Source organism: Hyperolius riggenbachi, chromosome 5, assembly GCF_040937935.1.
Source record: "Hyperolius riggenbachi isolate aHypRig1 chromosome 5, aHypRig1.pri, whole genome shotgun sequence".
In the NCBI taxonomy this organism is placed as follows: Eukaryota; Metazoa; Chordata; class Amphibia; order Anura; family Hyperoliidae; genus Hyperolius; species Hyperolius riggenbachi.
Genome location: NC_090650.1, coordinates 87,789,695 through 87,806,962, shown reverse-complemented (window position 1 = coordinate 87,806,962; position 17,268 = coordinate 87,789,695). Strand labels below are relative to the sequence as shown.

The 17,268-nt window shown below is 43.3% G+C and overlaps 1 protein-coding gene across 2 annotated transcripts in view; it reads left to right on the top strand.

The window, feature by feature from the left end:
• SP4 (Sp4 transcription factor) overlaps positions 1 to 16,994 on the top strand; it is a 75,890-nt gene extending 58,896 nt beyond the window's left edge. For both annotated transcript variants that reach the window (XM_068235971.1, XM_068235970.1), the window contains exons 5-6: positions 8,176 to 8,375; positions 12,047 to 16,994. In XM_068235971.1, the coding sequence (XP_068092072.1) occupies positions 8,176 to 8,375; positions 12,047 to 12,294 (448 nt within the window). In that variant the 3' untranslated portion in view covers positions 12,295 to 16,994. The remainder of the gene's footprint in view (positions 1 to 8,175; positions 8,376 to 12,046) is intronic.
• The last annotated feature ends 274 nt before the right edge of the window (positions 16,995 to 17,268 follow it).

The window sequence follows — 17,268 nt, the reverse complement described above, 5'->3', positions numbered from 1 at the left end:
TTTTATTGGTCGGATGAAATATGCTAATTTTTTGAGATAGGAATTTTGGGTTTTCATGAGCTGTATGCCAAAAATCATCAATATTAAAACAATAAAAGGCTTGAACTACTTCAGTTGTGTGTAATGAATCTAAAATATATGAAACTCTAATGTTTATCAGTACATTACAGAAAATAATGAACTTCATCACAATGTGCTAATTTTTTGAGAAGATCCTGTATATTATTTTTATTAAAGTTATTCATAATGATTAGCAACAGAAGCAGATTACAAAAAAACATAAAAAGGAAAGCCTGTACAAAATGAGAGTCAGTAAAGCACAGTATACTGGTGCATGAGATTCGATATACAGCATCAGATAATGGTCAAAGAACAAAAGCAAGAAGAAAAATAAAGTATATCTGGGTAAACATGAGAGAACCCATCAGGAGAGAGTCCAAGTAACCAGGGCTGTGGAGTCAGTACAAAAATCATCCGACTCCTCAGTTTATGAACCCTCCGACTCCAGCTACCCAAGATGACTCGGACTCCTTGACTCCAACTCCTTAGTCTAATACTTACCAGGGCTGTGGATTTGGTACAAAGATCATCTGACTCTGACTCCTCAGTTTATAAAACTTCCGACTCCAGGTACCCCAAATTACTCCAACTCCTTGACTCCAACTCTGACTCCACATCCCTGCAAGTAACATCATAAGACTACAACCAAATCTTCAAAAAACAAGTAATGTGAGAAGGTCTGAATATCCACATAATTCACACAAGTTAGTCCTGTTTAATCTTCCATGTGTCCCAAGGCCGCCAAATATCCATCTACCTTATTATTCACTCTGGCCATCATCTCCTCTAGTCATTTATGGATTACATTTTTAACTTTTCTGAGAGGCCTTTACTAAAACAGTGGACTCAATAAAGAGCTGTGGAAGATGTCAGCGCTACATAAATTCATATGAATACATTCATGTTTGCAAAGAATTAACAATTGCCAGCTCTGGGGATTGCTGTAATTGAGTTGGGCCCATTGTGTTCTTTTAAGATACCACTATGTTGCTTGAAGCTGCAATACAGATAATCTAGTTTTCTGCTTAATTTCTAATCTCCAGTTGACTAGAGACCGTGTTCGGAATTTGTGTAGCTGTTTTGAAAGCCAGACATTTTTGAAAAGGGTGTAAATTACAAAAGCTACAGCATTCCTATTCATTGCCGAATCCACTGTCGCATCATGGCGTTCTTTACTTCTTTAATGTGATGGGAGGCTACATTGGCCAATTGAGAAGCCGATGAGTTCAGCTCTCTTTATTTTCACTTTAACTTTGCCTAATGCATCCATAGAAGTAGTGAACATTTAAACCTCTTTTCCACGGACGAATGAACTTTTCATTTGTTGAGCAGTTCAACCGCCCGGCTGCCGGCCACAAGCGCCATTCAGCTGCAATTACATGCATTCAAATGGCAGCGGTCATTAACATCACGCATGTCACATTTTACACATGGTGGCATTACCAGACAGCAAAAAAATGTCTCATATTGCGTCTGAGCGTGCCAACCACCAAGCTCAGATGTAACTGCATGGGTGGAGGGCACCTGTCCAGTGCCCATGCCGAGTGCCAGCAAGCACCCAACCTGTGGATGGTAGTAGCTAAAAGGTGTTGACTTCACCACCTTCTGCTGCTCGTGGAAGAGAGGCATTAGGCATGCGGTTTTCATTTTACACGACTTCTGATATGTACTTTTTACTTTTGAGTTCTGTTGGTTCTCAGCTGGACATACTGTACACTCTGCCTTACTAGATCTCCCACAGAGCAGCCTTTTCCCAATCAATAGTTAATTGACATTAAATTCAATGCTTTTTTTTATTATTAAATCTAATATCTAAACTATTAAATTGTAATATGTTTGGCCAGCATTACATGGCTTTAGGAAGTATGTTAGCAGGTGTAGTAGGAACAGATATACTGCTAGAATCATTGGTCCTAAAAACTGTGACCATGGCAACCATCCAGTAGTTTTGTGCTCTGGATGAAAAGGGGTTATGAAAAGTGACATAATGTATTTTGTACAGGGAAGATGTATCCGAGTTTACGCTGCCTGTTTTGTGTGATATGACTTGTAGCGGCTCACCCCTAAGCTTTTTCTGCCTTAGAGATTCTGAAGTATGTGTAGTTTGATTGGGTGGTGATAAATAATGCCAGGAATAAACGAGTGCCTATCATAAGAGGACATGTAGTTGTGCTCACGCCAACAGCACAACATTTTAACGTCACTAGTATCTGAATCTCATGACAGTCGTATTCCCTGTAGGCAAATTGTGCTCCAGGCCACAAGGCTAGGAAAGCCTGGGAAAGGTTCCAAGAACATGACAGTGCATTTAACTTAACGGAGTATAATTTAAACTCGAGATCTCTATCCAGTCAAGCTATGTGATTTGTGTTAGAATAAGCCCTTCAGAGCAAAGCTCATTTGCAGCAGAGGAGCAACCATTTGCAGTTGAAATGCACCCACTGATCTGTGCATGACTGGCTAACTGGCTACATGCAGTAAGATTTTCATCAGTCAGTTATGCATACTTCATCAGAAAGTGAGGAACAGGTGAGGCAATCCTGAGCAACCAGTCATTCTCTCCTCCTTCTGTTCAAAGTGATGTTGACTATCATCATCATTATGTCATGCAGGGGTGGGGTGGGGGTACTCTGCCTAATTATGCGTTTTAAGCTGTACACTTTGTTTAATTATGTTGTTTAGTGGCATACTTTGCCTGATTATGTTATTGGGGGAGGGAGGAATGAGACACTGCCTAATTATATTGTTTGGGGGAGGACACTTTGCCTAATTGTCGGCATAGTAGTAGCAGTGGAGTATTGTACCGTGTTAGCCATCAATAAAAGCAAGAAGTATTGAACCAGGATCAGTGTTCTCCCCAGGTGCTCTACCTGCTTAGTTTTGCTGAGCACCCAGCTAGTTTTGCTGAGCACCCGGCTGTCATCGACTCACCTCCTTCTCCACTATAAGCAGACTTGTGCAGAGACACGCCAGCCCTTCATTCTGTCATCTCGACCCACCCGGCTACTTTTTTATGCCACCCGGCTGGAAAAAAATTCTGGGGAGAACACGGAGGATGATACCATGTATTGGCTAACTTAAATGCATAAGAGTAAGTAATATTTCGGCTAGTTATCAAAATGCACGAACCAAGTCTGAAGAAGGCTTAAAGGGAACCAGAGACCCCAGCAAAAAGAAGTTATACATACCTGGGGCTTCCTCCAGCCCCATACGCACGAATCGCTCCCACGCCGCCGTCCTCCGCTTCCTGTATCAGCCAGTTCCGGGTCCCGTAGTTTCGGCCAGTCGGCGGCAGCACGCGGCCAATTGTCCGCATCACAGAGGCTCCCGACATACCCTTATGCGTGCGGCTGCATACTGCGCAGCCGCACGCGTAAGGATATGGAGGGAGCCCCTGATCATGCGGACAATTGGCCGCGTCCGCCGGAAGTGACGGGACCCCTTTACCGCCCGATCCAGGAAGCGGAGGATGGCGGCGTGGGAGTGATCCAGGCTTATGGGGCTGGAAGAAGCCCCAGGTATGTATGAAATCTTTTTTATTTTTCTATGGCCGGCGTCTCTGGTTCCCTTTAACAAGCGTAAGCTTGCTTACTTTTACGCTTTTAAGTTAGCCAATAAATGGTATCATCCTGATTCAAAACTTATTGCTGCCTAATTAAGTTATTGGGCAGGGAAATTGCTTGATAATCAAATATAGGCAAATAAGCCTACATATTTTGAGAAGCTGCATTTGACTTTTCTGTGAGCATATGTTGGCTCCTATGATCGGTACATTTTTTCATGCATTCTTTCATATGTTGCTTGACATGTGGTGTTATGTAATGTTTAATATGCTGTTATCAGTACAGGTTCTCTTGAGTTGATTTATTGTAGTTGTGTTTCTTTTTAACCACTTACCGACCGCCCACTGCACAGGGGCGGCCGGAAAGCAGATCCCGTAAGGACCGCCACATGCACAGAGGCGGCGGCCCTTGTAGGGGCATGGGCGGCGTGATCGCATCATTCGTGACGTGATCGGCCGTCGGTGACTGGCTCCGCCCCCCTCGCGCTGCAACCCGCCGGCCGTTCTGAAGCGCCGGGGGGTTACTAGCACCCGGATCGCCGCATACAAAGTGTATAATACACTTTGTAAGGTATACAAAGTGTATTCTACAGGCTGCCTCCTGCCCTGGTGGTCCCAGTGTCCGAGGGACCACCAGGGCAGGCTGCAGCCACCCTAGTCTGCACCCAAGCACACTGATTTCCCCCCCCTGCCCCCTGATCACCCACAGCACCCCTCAGACCCCCCCACCTGCCCACCCCCCAGACCACTGTTTGCACCCAATCACCCCCCCTAATCACCCATCAATCACTCCCTGTCACTATCTGTCAACGCTATTTTTTTTAAGCCCTAAACTGCCCCCTGCTCCCTCTTGATCAACCCCCCACCCCTCAGATTCTCTTCAGACCCCCCCCCCCCCCCCCCCCTGTGTACTGTATGCCTCTATACCCCTGATCACCTGTCAATCACCCATCAATCACCCCCTGTCACTGCCACCCATCAATCAGCCCCTAACCTGCCCCTTGCGGGCAATTTGATCACCCACCCACACCAATAGATCGCCCGCAGATCCGACGTCCGATCACCTCCCAAGTGCAGTGTTTACATCTGTTCTCTACTCTAAACACCCACTAATTACCCATCAATCACCCACTATCACCACCTGTCACTGTTACCCATCAGATCAGACCCTAATCTGCCCCTTGCGGGCACCCAATCACCCGCCTACACGCTCAGATTGCCCTCAGACCCCCCCTTATCAATTCGCCAGTGCAATATTTACATCTGTTCTTTCCTGTAATAACCCACTGATCACCTGTCAATCACCTGTCAATCACCCATCAATCACCCCCTGTCACTGCCACCCATCAATCACCCCCTGTCACTGCCACCCATCAATCAGCCCCTAACATGCCCCTTGCGGGCAATTTGATCACCCACCCACACCAACAGATCGCCCGCAGATCCGACGTCCGATCACCTCCCAAGTGCAGTGTTTACATCTGTTCTCTACCCTGAACACCCACTAATTACCCATCAATCACCCCCTGTCACTGCTACCTATCAGATTAGACCCCTATCTGCCCCTAGGGCACTCAATCACCCGCCCACACCCTCAGAACGCCCTCAGACCTCAGCCCTGATCATCTCGCCAGTGCATTGCTTGCATCTATTCCCCCCTCTAATCACACCTTGAGACACCCATCAATCACCTCCTGTCACCCCCTAGCACACCTACCCATCAGATCAGGCCCTAATTTGCCCCGTGTGGGCTCCTGATCACTCGGCCAAACCCTCAGATCCCCCTCAGACCCCCTTCCGATCACCTCCCCAGTGCATTGATTGCATCTATTTTCCAATTTAACCACCCCCTGAGACACCCATCAATCACCTCCTGTCACCCCCCTAGCACTCCTATCCATCGGATCAGGCCCAATACAACCTGTCATCTAAAAGGCCATCCTGCTTATGACCGGTTCCACAAAATTCGCCCCCTCATAGACCACCTGTCATCAAAATTTGCAGATGCTTATACCCCTGAACAGTCATTTTGAGACATTTGGTGTCCAGACTACTCACGGTTTTGGGCCCGTAAAATGCCAGGGCGGTATTGGAACCCCACAAGTGACCCCATTTTAGAAAAAAAAGACACCCCAAGGTATTCTGTTAGGTGTATGACAAGTTCATAGAAGATTTTATTTTTTGTCAAAAGTTAGCGGAAATTGATTTTTATTGTTTTTTTTTTCACAAAGTGTCATTTTTCACCTTGTGACAAAAAATAAAATCTTTTATGAACTCGCCATACACCTAACGGAATACCTTGGGGTGTCTTCTTTCTAAAATGGGGTCACTTGTGGGGTTCCTATACTGCCCTGGCATTTTAGGGGCCCTAAACCGTGAGGAGTAGTCTAGAAAACAAATGCCTCAAAATGACCTGTGAATAGGACGTTGGGCCCCTTAGCGCACCTAGGCTGCAAAAAAGTGTCACACATGTGGTACCGCCGTACTCAGGAGAAGTAGTACAATGTATTTTGGGGTGTATTTTTACACATACCCATGGTGGGTGGGAGAAATCTCTCTGTAAATGGACAATTGTGTGTAAAAAAAATCAAACAATTGTCATTTACAGAGATATTTCTCCCACCTAGCATGGGTATGTGTAAAAATACACCTCAAAACACATTATACTACTTCTCCTGAGTACGTCGGTACCACATGTGTGGCACTTTTTTACACCCTAAGTACGCTAAGGGGCCCAAAGTCCAATGAGTACCTTTAGGATTTCAAAGGTCATTTTGCGACATTTGGTTTCAAGACTACTCCTCACAGTTTAGGGCCCCTAAAATTCCAGGGCAGTATAGGAACCCCACAAATGACCCCATTCTAGAAAGAAGACACCCAAAGGTATTCCGTTAGGAGTATGGTGAGTTCATAGAAGATTTTATTTTTTGTCACAAGTTAGCGGAAAATGACACTTTGTGAAAAAAAACAATTAAAATCAATTTCCGCTAACTTGTGACAAAAAAATAAAATCTTCTATGAACTCACCATACATACCATACTGGGGTGTCTTCTTTCTAAAATGGGGTCATTAGTGGGGTTCCTATACTGCCCTGGCATTTTAGGGGCCCTAAACCGTGAGGAGTAGTCTTGAAACAAAAATGACCTGTGAAAGGTACTCATTGGACTTTGGGCCCCTTAGCGCAGTTAGGGTGCAAAAAAGTGCCACACATGTGGTATCGCTGTACTCAGGAGTATAATGTGTTTTGGGGTGTATTTTTACACATACCCATGCTGAGTGGGAGAAATCTCTCTGTAAATGGACAATTGTGTGTAAAAAAAAAAATCAAACAATTGTCATTTATAGAGATATTTCTCCCACCCAGCATGCGTATGTGTAAAAATACACCCCAAAACACATTATACTACTTCTCCTGAGTACGGCAATACCACATGTGTGGCACTTTTTTGCAGCCTAACTGCGCTAAGGGGCCCAAAGTCCAATGAGCACCTTTAGGCTTTACAGGGGTGCTTACAATTTAGCACCCCCCAAAATGTCAGGACAGTAAACACCCCACAAATGACCCCATTTTGGAAAGTAGACACTTCAAGGTATTCAGAGAGGAGCATAGTGAGTCCGTGGCAGATTTCATTTTTTTTTTTGTCGCAAGTTAGAAGAAATGGAAACTTTTTTTTTTTTGTCACAAAGTTTCATTTTCCGCTTACTTGTGACAAAAAATAATATCTTCTATGAACTCACTATGCCTCTCAGTGAATACTTTGGGATGTCTTCTTTCCAAAATGGGGTCATTTGGGGGGTATTTATACTATCCTGGAATTCTAGCCCCTCATGAAACATGTCAGGTGGTCAGAAAAGTCAGAGATGCTGGAAAATGGGAAAATTCACTTTTTGCACCATAGTTTGTAAACGCTATAACTTTTACCCAAACCAATAAATATAGGCTGAATGGTTTTTTTTTTAATCAAAAACATGTTTGTCCACAGTTTTCGCGCTGCATGTTTACAGAAATTTTACTTTATTTGAAAAATGTCAGCACAGAAAATAAAAAAAATCATTTTTTTGACAAAATTCATGTCTTTTTTGATGAATATTATAAAAAGTAAAAATCGCAGCAGCAATCAAATAGCACCAAAAGAAAGCTTTATTAGTGACAAGAAAAGGAGCCAAAATTCATTTAGGTGGTAGGTTGTATGAATGAGCAATAAACCGTGAAATCTGCAGTGGTCTGAATGGAAAAAAAGTGCCTGGTCCTTAAGGGGGGTAAAGCCCACGGTCCTCAAGTGGTTAAAGAAAATCCCTTTCGCCTCGTCTTCTGGTTGTTACATATGTCTTGGCTTTTAATTTAAAGAGGTGTTGGTAAGCTTACCCAGGGGGCACGCTATTTTTTCGATACGTCATCTACCTTTGAAGCTTAGGACAGGAACGTGCATGCAGCTCAAGCTTGCCTGTGTTTTGATGGTAGTTGTTTGGTCGCATGTTATGTTTCAAGAGGTTCTCCTTGGACATATAGAAGAGGACCACTAATTTGCTTATCTTCTTTTTTTTTTATCAGAGGAAGTAGTGAACCAGGGAAGAAAAAACAGCACATATGTCATATTGAAGGATGTGGAAAAGTCTATGGGAAAACGTCACATCTCCGAGCACATCTTCGTTGGCATACTGGAGAAAGACCTTTTGTATGTAACTGGATCTTCTGCGGCAAAAGATTTACCAGGAGTGATGAGTTGCAGAGACATAGGAGAACCCACACAGGTAAGCTGCGTTCCTGTTTCATCCAGAAGGGTTTTGGAACATTAGTAAGTATTTTAAAAGTATTGTCATCCATGAAATTGTATTTAAAGTACAAGCGACACCCATGCTAACCTAGAAATAAAAAACACATATATAAGTAGATAAATGCTACTTCTACTTACATAACAGATGTAGGGCTTGATTCACAAAGCGGTGCTAACTGTTAGCATGCCTCTGAAAACCCCCTTAGCACGTCTAAACAAGCTTTTCGTGCATAAAACTTTATGCGAGTAAAACTTTACGCGCGTACTGCACAGAGCGCAGGGCGCTCCGTGCGAAGTGCCCATTAAAGCCTATGGGACTTAGCGCGCGTAAAACTTTGCGCGCGCAAAGTTAGCGCGCGATCTGATTGAGAAATCCGGTGCTAACCTACTTAGCACCCTGGTTAGCGCGTCTAAATACTTTAGACGTGCTAAGTAGGTTAGCGCCGCTTTGTGAATCAAGCCCGTATTGTGCTATCCACGTAATGATTCCTGTGAATTTTACAAAGGAAAAACAGAAAATCCTATTCTAGGCAGTGGCCATGTTGCCAAGCTAATGCTGACATCATATCCTCCCTGACTCTTGTTTTCCTCCCTCCTTTCTCTTGCTCATTGTGTATTCATTAGCTGCCCTCCTCCCAGAGTCTTTTTTTTTATTTACACATCCAATCACTGAGTCACCTCAGCCTTGCTTGTAAACAGTGATCAGCTAGGCAGGGAAATAAATGAAAGAGGAGGAATATATTATAGATAAAAAGAACTCCCAGCATTCAAAATAACTCCCAGCATTCAACTTTTTGGCACTAGGGCCAGTGCTCCTAAAGTATGTGATAACTCCAAACCATAACAGCAGAAAAAGTTTTGATTGCAGGATTAGCATCTTTATCACTTAAAGGGACTCCGAACAGTGCAGAAACTATGGGAAGATGCATATCATTTTAAAGCTCTCTTTCTCCTCTTTCCAATGATATATAAACTGCCTCCCTAACTAGGGTTAGGAGCCACCAGGGGAGTGGTTAGTTTTAGGCACCACCAGGGGAGGGTTCTGTGTGAGAGTAGGGTTGGGTTAAGCTGTATTGTTGAATTACGTAACGATTTTTAACGTTAATATCTTTTCATTATTATTTCCCGTCTGTAATTACAATGGTATTTATCGTTAACCAAGTTTGATAACAACGATGTTTATCATTATCAGATTTCGTTATCCACCTGCGCCATTTCGTTTTCAAGCCAAGCCCTTTTTTCACTGTGCCCTTTTTTCATGCACGCCACATGATGTGCATAACCTATTATAACAAAACATAACAAGTTATTTGTATGTAGACAAACGTATACCTTGCCATGTCCAAACCCCTGAAATTAATTGTAGGGTAGAGTTGATTCTTATGAAACTTTATGTATCCAATAAACTCCACTGTTTGCAAGAAGCCTCGTGTGTACCCTCAATTTTTTTTACTGACACGCGTAAAAATGTATCATTCTTGATGAATAAGCCAGCATGCAAATCATTAATATTGCTTTCTAGATCTATAAATACAATACACACACCTGATTAGATAAATTCACATAAATAACCTTGTCTGGAGGAGACTAAAATCTAAAACAACTTTTAAAAGATAAAAACAACAACAATAAAAGATAAAACCATTTGTGGTGCTGATACTCTTAATTGTGAAGTGAATATACACACCCACAGCTCACGCTGCCCTGTAAAGGAAGTTCACCCCCTACATCAAACAACCCTACATGTTTCATCCCCTCAAAGGTGGGCTTCATCAGGGGAATTGAAAGTGCTACGTATTAGAGTGCCTAGTGCTAAGGTGCATAAAATCTACATAACAGTAAATATTCACATTATATCAAAACAGTTGTGACAGATTTTGTTTCTGTCTATTTCCTACCTCTTTAATCACAATTGTAATCTGCATGTGTTCTGAGAGTTAATTCTCTTCTTACAAAGTAAGAAGACTTTTGCACTAGATTTATATGAAGTGTCATACTGTTAGAACAGTGCAAAACCAATGCTAATCTGCTGTAGAAATTAAAACCAGTGATAATCTGCTGTAGAAATAAGAAGTGGTTTATACCACTTCTAAAACTCATGCAGAGCTGCCACACTGGGATAGTGAAATGTCAACTTGTGCTGCATGTGTTGTTTTATCCCCCATATAAAAAGTTGTCTTTCACAGCTGCCAGTCAGTCACGTCTTCCTTTTAACCACTTGATGACCCAGCCTTTACCCCCCCCCCCCCCCCTTAAGGACCAGCGCTATTTTTTGTGATCTGTGCTGGGTGGGCTCTGCAGCCCCCAGCACAGATCAGCTGGCACGCAGAGCGATCAGATCGCCCCCCTTTTTTCCCCCCTATTGGGATGATGTGCAGGGGGGGTCTGATCGCTCCTCCTGGCTGGCATGTTGCGGGGGGGCACCTCAAAGCCCCCCTCCGCGGCGAAATTCCCCCCCTCCCTCTCCTCCCTCTCACCCCTGGTGATCCGGGCTGCACAGGACGCTATCCGTCCTGTGCAGCCAGTGACAGGCTGTCCCCTGTCACATGGCAGCGATCCCCGGCCGGTGATTGGCCGGGGATCGCCGATCTGCCTTAATGTAAACAAAGGAGACAAATGTCTCCTACGTTTACATTTAGTCTGCGAGCCGCAATCAGCGGCTCGCAGGCTATTCACGGAGACCCGCTCCGTGATCTAGCAGGAAACGGCCGCTCGCGCGAGCTGCCTTTCCTGATTAATTAGGGAGGCACCTGGCGACGCAGATCTGCGTCGCTGGTCCTCCAGCTACCACTTTGCCGCCGCACGGTATGAGTGTGCGGTCGGCAAGTGGTTAAAGCCCAGACAGCAACTATACTAAGAGATGGGAGAGCCACATGTTTTTTATGAAGCAGTAGTATCCAGACTGGTTGACATCATTCAGTCCATCCTACCCTAAGAAGTGCTCTTCTGCTATTTTACCATGAAAATAGTGTTGTCTGCTTTCACAGCACATGTTACCTCACTCAGAGGATTATCGCACAAACTGCATCAATTCTGAGAAACCTACCTATCTCCTTCTGTTAGAGCGGTTTTACGATGATATTTCACCTTCTTAACCTCCTTGTCGGTATGATTCTTTTAGATTTTAGGGTCTAAATTTGGTACAGTTTTTTTCATGTGCTTTTAGACCATAAAAAAGCAGGAAAATAAATCATGCAGTAGAGAGATCTGCAGCAGCCCCTGCAGTGCTGCAATTCTTCCTCCTGTCCTCCTGGTGACGCTCTACCCCTATGTTGAGATTGCCATCTGTCGTCCTGTTGATCTCACCCAAGGGATCGAAAGCCTCTGAGGACTGGAAGAAGTCTGGTTGCTAGTGTATTCATCCCGGTAAAGGTGGGTTAAAACAGCCGCCACACTGCTTGCATATACCTTCAGGCGGCTACCCCACGTCAGGCTCGGGATTACCGCTCCTAGCATCTTTTTTCACCTGAGCCTGGGTCGGGATTACTGTCAAAGTTAAAATGTCTGAGACAGGTCTGCATGATTTATAGAAACCTCCTAAGATTTTTCTCTCAGACACTATTGATAAATCTGTATATTTTTAAGTTACTGTAGGTTTCTATTATTGCTTTATAGTTCAAAAGTGTTATTGTTTTTTTTTGTTTTTAGGTGAAAAGAGGTTTGAGTGCCCAGAATGCTCTAAGCGGTTCATGAGGAGCGATCACCTCTCTAAACACGTCAAAACCCACCAGAATAAAAAGGGAGGCGGGACAGCCCTGGCGATTGTGACGTCGGGAGACCTGGAGGCCTCAGTCACCGGAGTCCTGGGCTCCTCCAGGATCGTCACGGTGGCCGCCATTTCCCAGGATTCAAACCCAGCCACCCCAACCGTCGCCACAAACATTGATGAGTTCTAGAAGGTGACATGACAAGGACACGTATCGCTGCCCTTTTGTCATTAATAGTGATATGATGAGCTGTACATTTTTCTTTTCTTCAAAGAAATGTTTTTGTTTTTAAAGCGACAGGATGAAGCTGAGAAATGCGAAACTGTGAATAATAATCCATTTTTTCTAATATTAGGCAATAGAAATTTAAAATGGAGATATTTTACTTGTGTCTCATAATCCTGCATTTTTTTAAAAGCATTGAAATTTTAAGGCTTTCTCATTCCTATTAGTCCTTACAAGAGCAACCACTGATGGCAAATGGTAGCGATAGACTCAGGGCCACCAATCTTACAAACACAGTTTGTAAAAAGGCCATACCATCACTTCATATTTATGATAGCAAAAAAAAAAAAAAAAAGATTCTGCAGTTAACTTTACAAAGATGCAATTTTTTGTATGGAGACCTGCTATTTAAGTGTAAAGTTTGGAAAAAAAAATGTTATTTATATAGATTTAATGTTATCCTTCTACGAGCTGCATAGAGTTTCATATTGCCCAAGACTGATTCTGCTATTGCCTTTTCTTCATAGCATTTTGTAAATAAGCATCATAAGGAACCAACTTGTACAAACCTCAGCAGTCAAACCTTTCCACATTCCATGCTGTATATGTTTGTTGCATTTTTTTAATGTATTTTCTGTTGTTTTGGATGATCCTTATAAGAAATATTTTAGCCTTTTAATGTTCTTTTGTTTATGTAGGTCTCGCATTTAAACAGAAGAATGCACAAACTGTATTTCATGAAGTAAATCTGAATGTGACCTAACGATAACAAATGAGCTAGCATTAAGGGCGCTTTTCCACTAGCTGCAATCTCCAAAAATGATATTGCTAGCATTCTGTGTATCACATTTTGTGTATCACAACAGCACTGCAATTGCAGTGCTGGTTTTTCACTAGTATAATTTTTTTCCCCCGCAAATCCCAATTGCTGACTTGCTGTGCTTTAGCTGCACTTGCCCTCCTATACAAAGTATCGCAGCACATGAAAATCGCATAGCAACCGTGCCACTGTGCAATTCTCCTCACAATTTGGCAATTTAAACTTGAGGGTTTTTTCTCCTGTCGAAATACGCAGATCCACTGCAAATCACGCCGTACTCCCGAGTGATTGCGGCGATATTGCAGTAGTGGAAAAGGAGCCTAAGCCTGTGCTGCTCGCAGCCGTACTTGCCTCTCTCTAAAGTCATTCCACAATTTGCACCTAAGCCCCTGTTATTGTGCGCCACTGCTGAGCGTTGCTGGTGGCACTCCTCCTGTGATGTCATATTCTGGTTTCTGCACCAGTGCACAGGCTGGAGTCAGGTCATGCGGGGGAGGGGGCAGCCTATAATCTTAAAACCCCCTCCATCCAAGTGACTTGAAGGAGAGTTAAATAGGGATTTTTACTGTCAGGTCCAGTTAGTGTTAAAGTGAAACCCACGTCAATGGAGAAAGATGAAGTCCTTTCTTGGATTTTCATTGCTATCTCTACCTCGATGGGGGACATTGCCACAGACTTCCCCAGTTACAGTTATCCTGGCCTCCACTTTTGAGTACATTCTGGATTGTTGTGGAAGGTAGCTTATGGAACCAGGAGCACTAACCAGTCTCAGGTGGATTCCTGATTTATATACAGGGCCCAATTTACTATTGGCATCTCTAGACAACATAAGCGATGCTGCAGTCCAGTGTGTATTAAAATCATCATACATTAAAGGGAATTGTTCTTCATGACCCAGGGGGAAGTTACGTGTGTATGTACATGCCGCCAGGTCACGGAGAACAGCCACCCGTGTGTATGGAGGCTGCCTCGGGGGATCTTCCACAGACTATTAATAGATGTCGGCATGAAAACTATAAAAAATCTATTTGCAGAGTGTGGCAATAATAATTCCCTCTCTGATCAGATTCGGACTTAGGGGCCAACCACCTGCCCTGGGCCATCGATCTACCGCCCCGCCCCCTTTTGAGCAAGATCTTCCATCAGGTACTATCGAAATTACGATTGGATGGCTGTGTTAGGGAATCAGTCTGTCTCTGATCGAATCTGCTGTATCTGGCCTTAGAAACAGTTCAGCTTACATCAATAGCCTAGATGCCACTGGGAAAGCAAGTAAAAAAAAAATACCCAGTTATTTTTCAAGGAAATCCAAGGAAAATCTTGGCCTTCCCTATTCACAAACTATAAAAAAAAAGTTTGGGCTGAGGTCGCACTTTAACTGAATGGCTCTATAATCAATAATGGTAATGCATTTCAAGAAGCACAACAGATCTATGTAAACATGACTTTTCTCCTAATGCAGCTACATTTTGTATGTGCATTTCCTTTTCAGTTATTTAATTAAAAATCCATTAAAGGGTAAATCCATTCAAAATGGATATTCCAGTATAGGATAGATTCTAGTGGGTGTAATTATGATATATTATTCTTGTATAATAATAGATATAATTATATCTTGACTTGTGACATCAAAAACTCTGCTCTTCCTTTCCAGCTCCACCTACCTGCTTAGGTGATACGCTTGGGGAACCAATCTCGGTCCAGCTTTTTCCTATATTGTAGAGACTGCCAGAGAGTGTGTCCCCAGAGATGTATGATCCTATGGGTGGTGAAGCCCACTCTCTGTAAATGGCTGAAATATCACAGAACCAGTCACAAATAGGCATTTCTAGTAATCTGAAATGAAAGTTTATCAACCAAAACTGCTCTTTGTCCTGTTATTTAAATGCATTGCTTTGAAACGTTGAACTTCTGTCAGGGTAGAAGGACCCCACTAAGGGCTTGAGTCATTAACCGGCGCTAAGTGTTAGCGCCGGTGTGAAAAGCCATTTTTTGCCCCTAGTGCGCGCAAAGCTACTTTGCATGCAGTCCCGCTCACTGCACGCGCAGCACAGGTGCGCCTATATTAGTGCGCGGTGCGACGATAACGTTGCACCCGCTGCCCCTTATAATGGCGCATCGGTTGCCCCTGAATGCGCCGCTTCGGGGGCACCCGATGCGCCGTTATCGTCGCACCAAGTGTAAAGTTTAAGGGGCAGCGGTTGCGACGTTGTCGTCGCACTGTGCACTAATATAGGTGCACCCGCGCTGCACGCGCAGTGAGTTGGACTGAGATTGATTTGTGGGCGCAAACTACTTAGTGCCGTAGTTTGCGCCCACTAAGTAATAGGGCACACTAACCAGCTTAGCGCCGGTTAGTGAATCAAGCCCTAAGGCTATTAGTTGTACTGCCTGAGCTCAGTGCTTCTGCCTGAATCCTGCCACACTCAGTTAGCTATCATTAACCTCCGTGGTGTTCAGTTTCTGCTGGGTTTCTGTGCAGAAAGTGGATTTAATTAACTTTTATGAAATGTTTTACTGTAATTTGCTAAAATGTGTCAAGCGTACTTTTTTTTTTTTTTGCAATAAAATTTGAGTACTTGTGTGAGTTTTCACATGCAGGTTTCCATAGCATGTGAAAATACACAACAAACGCAAATTGTAATGCAGAAAATGGAATCCAGCCTTAGAATTGCTGGACGAGCTTGACTTGCCCATACCGTTTTCAGCTATTTTTCCCTGAACAAGTCAGGCTCATCCATACCACCAGGGAGGTTAACGCAAAGCCTTCAGCTCACTTCTCATGTACATCTGAAAGTTATCATTGAGGGAAGGGGCACACTTGAGCCCACGGTAAAAAACTGCAGCTTTTTTTCCACAGCGAATCTGCATTCTTGGCCGGCAGCCAGCTGAGAGCAGCCGACTATCGCCCATAGGGAATCACAGGCAATGTGTAAGGAAAAAGAAAAAAGCAGCAGTGCCGGATCTTTTTTTGAGACTGTGGAAAACTGCACATTGCTCCCACTGCACAGCAATTTTGCATTGGGAAGCCTTATGTGCGGTTTCTGCAATTTTTGTTACCAGAAACTAGAGCTGTGTACACACACTAGATGAAACGTGGCCGATGACGACACCCTTTGCCGAGAATCCAGCCCTTGACCCCACCCCCCTCAGTCAGCTATCAGCCTTGCGCATCTCTTCTACCGAGCGCCGACTGAGAGGATTGTTCTCCCTGCTCACCCAGCTCCCACGTGACATCACACCCACGCCGCTTTGGAGGCCCTCCACCCCCTTACATAGCAACAGAACACGCCACTAGCCTATAGGCTAGCAACACATCTGTACAGCCTCGGCCCTGCAATGTCTGTCACCCGAGGGATCAGATCCCAAACCCTAACAGGCAATATGCCTCCTACGTGTGTACGAGACTTTACACTGGCAGTTGATAAGACAGCTATCAATGAGACATTCAGTGTAGAATTCTATAACTTGACAGGAAGCAAAAAAATGTAAATAATCAGGACAAACCGCATTGCACCATGGCTGCATAATGCTACACCGTGGTGCAAAAGTCATATCCACGGGTGTGTCTATTGGTCGACTGAAATTCAGATAAATGCCTATTTACAACAGGGTAAACTTTATGGTGGATTAACCTTTTAAGTGCTTTTGGTTTTTACATGAAGGCGCAAAGTGCTGATAAGAGGGAGATCTGCATTATAAAGTAAAAAATGTTTTTTTTCAACCCCCTTCCCTTTATAACTTTATATATACAGTATATATATGTTATGTGTCATTTTTTAGGACAAGAAATGATGCCATTTCTGTTTGTGATTCCCAGTGTGTATGTACGGTGTATGTGTGTGTGTGTATATATATATATATATATATATATATATATATATATATATATATATATATATATATATATGCACATTGTTATTTTAATAATTGCAATGTAAGTACAGGTTATCATGAAAGGAACAGACAATGCTATTGGTCACAGCTACTCCAAAACTCAGTATTTATTTTACTTTAGTTAAAATCAAACCCTTTGTGTTAGTGCAAAAATAAAACAAATCCCATATTGTATATAGTAAAGGGCATTGTATTATCAAATTATTATTATTATTTTAAGT